The sequence below is a fragment of the Phanerochaete carnosa genome (assembly GCF_000300595.1).
Source record: "Phanerochaete carnosa HHB-10118-sp unplaced genomic scaffold PHACAscaffold_104, whole genome shotgun sequence".
NCBI classification, from domain to species: Eukaryota; Fungi; Basidiomycota; class Agaricomycetes; order Polyporales; family Phanerochaetaceae; genus Phanerochaete; species Phanerochaete carnosa.
Window position 1 is genome coordinate 1,432 of NW_006767731.1, and position 2,876 is coordinate 4,307.

The following is a 2,876-nucleotide window of genomic DNA, read 5'->3' on the forward strand; positions in this document are numbered from 1 at the left end:
CCTCTCCATAAATACCAGTGAGAAAATTTTAATTTTATTCATGAACAATTTATAAATGGTCAATATGTCCCTGTTATTTTTGTAGCTGACATGCTGTGCATCTCATGAAGTTCTAGGTTATGTTACACTAGTGGCTCACATCCTTACTGTATAGTCATTGGGTATATCAAGAGCAGCCAGACAAACACATTGTTAATAAACATTCTCATATTGTACTAGTATTACCTAAGTCATATACAGCAATACAAGCTTGTACAAGCTTTCAGCATTATACTCCTAATTTTTGAATTATGCAGCACAGAGTAGCCAATATAGCCAGGCTTGTAATTCACTGATTAGGAGAGAGGGTATACTGTCAAATTTATACATTAGTCTATGCATGGGACTACTATATATCACCAATAATAAGGATCTGTTATACCACTCCTTGCAGAGTTATGAATATTTCAAAAATATGGCATATTTTGAGTAAAACAATAATAGTGCTACAGTATCTGCATAGTTTGGCAACTTGTATAGCTCAAATAATAGCCTTAATAGGGTACCATATAATCTGTATATAACTCGTACCAGTAGTTGCTGTAGTATTTGAGGCGCGAGGTGCGCTGACCCGCTGGATGCGCATCCACCGCGCCGCGCCGAGACACCGACATGACGCGCTCACCGCGTCATGCCATATTTGGATATGGCTTTCCCGTTTTAGATATGATGTGCGCAGAGCGCTCTCGGCTCTGGCGCCGGTTCACTCCCCGCCGTGTTTCCCCTCGTCTCAGCTTCCTCAGCGTATATAGTATTGGTCTAAATATACTAGGAAGTAGATAACCTATAAAAGGACTCGTAGTAATATCCTCAGAATTTACCGTCGATTACTCGTGAATCCCCCGCCTGCGCGATCCAATTCACAACAGTAGTACTGGTCGTTAGGAAGCTATCGAGTAAACTCAACACCCCTTTGTAGCCACGCGCGCTACCTTTGTCGGTCACTGTATATCTGCCGGGTGGAGGGACGTTACTTACCAACTGTGTGGCTTTGCATACACAGCGGACCTAGACTCTCACTAGCACTCGCAAGGGTCTAGCGTTCCGACGAGTCAGATCCATCAGGGTTTTCGCGCTGGCCTTTTTGCACCCATCATGCGCTCAACCTTGTCCGATCCCGAAAGTGCCTGATCTGTCGCGACTCCTTAGGGTGTGTATTGTAGAACATCACCAAAATTCACCACACACATGACACGGTACGCCGCCGGCAACCTCACATCGTGATGGAAGCTGCACATTTCTCATTGACTGTAATGCTCAGCGCTCTGTCCCGAGCTAGCCGCTCGTCTTAAGTCGCCACGCATGGGACTACCGTGATCTTTATCCCTATGCTCCCCGAACCCACTCTACGTGACTACAGAGTATACCGAGAAAATCGCCATGTCAAACGAAGCCGACATGGACGGTAGCCTTGCCAGGGCGTCGACTTCCCTCAAGGTGTCAACAGCGACCGACACCACGAGGTCGTCCAGACAGACAAGCGTCATAGGTGAGCTGCTCTTTCGCTCCAAGGCGATGTTCGTCTTAGCGTTTTCTGTAGGCATGCTCAGCGCCATGCAAGCTGAGGCATCCAACCCGACCCTACAAGCAATCGCCCCAGTCGCTGCTCAAACCGTTCAGCTCGCCCAGTCGCAGATTGACAGCCTAAGCTCGACTTGCAAAATCCTTACAAATGCTCTCGACGATCTTACAAAGATACACCCTTTCGTTTCTGGTATGTACCTTTGGCTATCAGTCGTGGTGTGGTGCGCGTTAACGGCTCATACGCAGCCGCCGTGCTGGCATTCAAGACTGCGCTTCAGTTTGAGATGACTCGACGACAAAACGACAAGCGGATTATGCTTATACAGGTGAAGATGAACGACATGCTCTCGGTACTGCTTATGTACGTCGCGCTTGATTTACGTTATGAGCAGGTAACTATCACTGTTCATCCTAACATCTTTGTCGTGTTAGCCTGCGTCCAATTGCCCAAGGAGAGCGTGCGAGTGACGGCAAGACCATCGAAGAACGCCTTAGCGGACGAATTACGAAGATAGCTGATGACATTGAGAAGTACTCTGCGATATGCGACACGTTCTCCAAAAAGAAGACAGTCGGTAGGCACATCATATGTCTTCCTGTGAAGCATGTTGAGCGTACCCTATCTAGTTAAGCTCTTCCGGAGTCTGGAATGGGAAGGCAAACTAGAAGGTTTCATCAAAATCTTTGAGGATCACAGACGGGCCCTGCGAGATGATCTTGCCATCTTCTCCAGCGTCGGCATCCATCAAGTGAACGAAACCCTGGCCACGGTTTCCCTCCATGTCGAGAGGACCGATAACAAGGCGAGCACGCTGCTCCTTCTGCAAGCACTGCGCTCTCCCGTGGACCGCGAGCTCATCCGTGAGATCGAGCTGAATGGCGGGGCCGACAAGGTGCTCAAGGACGAGAATCTGATGCGGAAATTGATCGAGAGGAGCGGGGACAAGGACGCACAAGGTGATGGAAAAACGTCCTCGAAAGATGTTCAAGCATCGACTCTTAAAGAGATTATTCGCGACGTCAACAAGTCATTCGCGGACATGGCGCAGGAGAACGAGGAGCTGTTCAGTCGCAAGTTTAAGGCACAACAGGAGGTTCTAAAAGAGGAGATGTCGACAATTGCGAGGCGTGAAAGCGATCGTGTGATTGGCGCATTCACTTCCGGACCGCACAACCGCATTATCGACAAGGTATGCATCACTTGAAGATTGCACAAACTCAGTCTAACGATTCGGCCAACATAGGACTTATACGAGGTCTGGAAAGAGTCGGTGTGTAGCTTTTTTTTTTTTTTTTTTTTTTGGGGGGGGGGG

The 2,876-nt window shown here is 48.2% G+C and overlaps 1 protein-coding gene across 1 annotated transcript in view; it reads left to right on the plus strand.

Annotated features, from left to right (window-relative positions):
* Nucleotides 1–1,306: 1,306 nt before the first annotated feature.
* Nucleotides 1,307–2,876, plus strand: part of PHACADRAFT_188983 (uncharacterized protein) — a gene marked incomplete at its 3' end in the record, with an annotated part of 5,201 nt that continues 3,631 nt past the window's right edge. Inside the window, exons 1-5 of the mRNA XM_007402329.1 lie at nt 1,307–1,753; nt 1,810–1,924; nt 1,996–2,138; nt 2,191–2,753; nt 2,808–2,834. Of these exons, the coding sequence (XP_007402391.1) occupies nt 1,420–1,753; nt 1,810–1,924; nt 1,996–2,138; nt 2,191–2,753; nt 2,808–2,834 (1,182 nt within the window). The remainder of the gene's footprint in view (nt 1,754–1,809; nt 1,925–1,995; nt 2,139–2,190; nt 2,754–2,807; nt 2,835–2,876) is intronic.